Genomic DNA, 696 nt, shown 5'->3' with positions numbered 1-696 from the left:
TGGTGTGGCCGGCGGCCGCTGAGGGGGCGGGGGAGCCAGTTCGTGAAGAGAGACTGGCAGCGGGGCCGTGGCGAGGCCGGTGACTCCAGGTGGGCTGGGGACAGGGACAGGGCTGGGGACAACCAGCTGGGGCTGGCTGTGCCCATCCATGGCCCTCCCAGCTTGGAGATGCTTAATGCCAACCAGGATTTGGGTGTCACTGGGATGCAGCTGTGGGTGGGATGTCCCCAGCTCTAGGGCCCTGCTGGGACTGGGGGTGCTGGCGGTCCTGCTGGACATCCCCTAAAGCTGGCAAGGGGCAGGGAGTACCCAGCCCTGCATTAACCCCATGCCCACAGGAGCGTGGCCGCTGTCTGGAAGGGCGTCATCGAGGGGACAGCACACGCCGGGCAGGTCCGTGTCACCGCCTCCGAGAGCTACCGCGCCCTGGCCGCCGAGGCCACCCGCAGCGCCCGCCTCTCCAAGGAGAGGACCCTCAAGAAGGTACCAGGGCAAGGACATGTCCCCTGTGCCCGGGCGGTGGGGACAGCTGTCCCCTCCTGCTGACGCTCCCCGCAGGGCATCGAGCGGCTGCAGAAGGCGCAGGCGGAGCTGCTGGAGACGGTGAAGGAGCTGGACAAGGCGAAGAAGCAGTTCAGCCACCTCCAGCGCAGCAGCGAGGTGGCCAAGGACAAGGCGGCCGATGTGGAGGCGCGG

The 696-nt window shown here is 68.4% G+C and overlaps 1 protein-coding gene across 1 annotated transcript in view; it reads left to right on the top strand.

Moving 5' to 3' along the window:
* The window catches only part of FCHSD1 (FCH and double SH3 domains 1), a gene marked incomplete at its 5' end in the record, with an annotated part of 6,135 nt that overhangs the window by 1,514 nt on the left and 3,925 nt on the right, over positions 1-696 (top strand). Inside the window, 3 exons of the mRNA XM_017733401.1 lie at positions 17-89; positions 339-483; positions 559-694. Of these exons, the coding sequence (XP_017588890.1) occupies positions 17-89; positions 339-483; positions 559-694 (354 nt within the window). The remainder of the gene's footprint in view (positions 1-16; positions 90-338; positions 484-558; positions 695-696) is intronic.

Source organism: Corvus brachyrhynchos, unplaced genomic scaffold, assembly GCF_000691975.1.
Source record: "Corvus brachyrhynchos isolate BGI_N302 unplaced genomic scaffold, ASM69197v1 scaffold545, whole genome shotgun sequence".
Classification (NCBI taxonomy): Eukaryota; Metazoa; Chordata; class Aves; order Passeriformes; family Corvidae; genus Corvus; species Corvus brachyrhynchos.
This window is presented reverse-complemented; position numbering and strand designations above follow the sequence as displayed.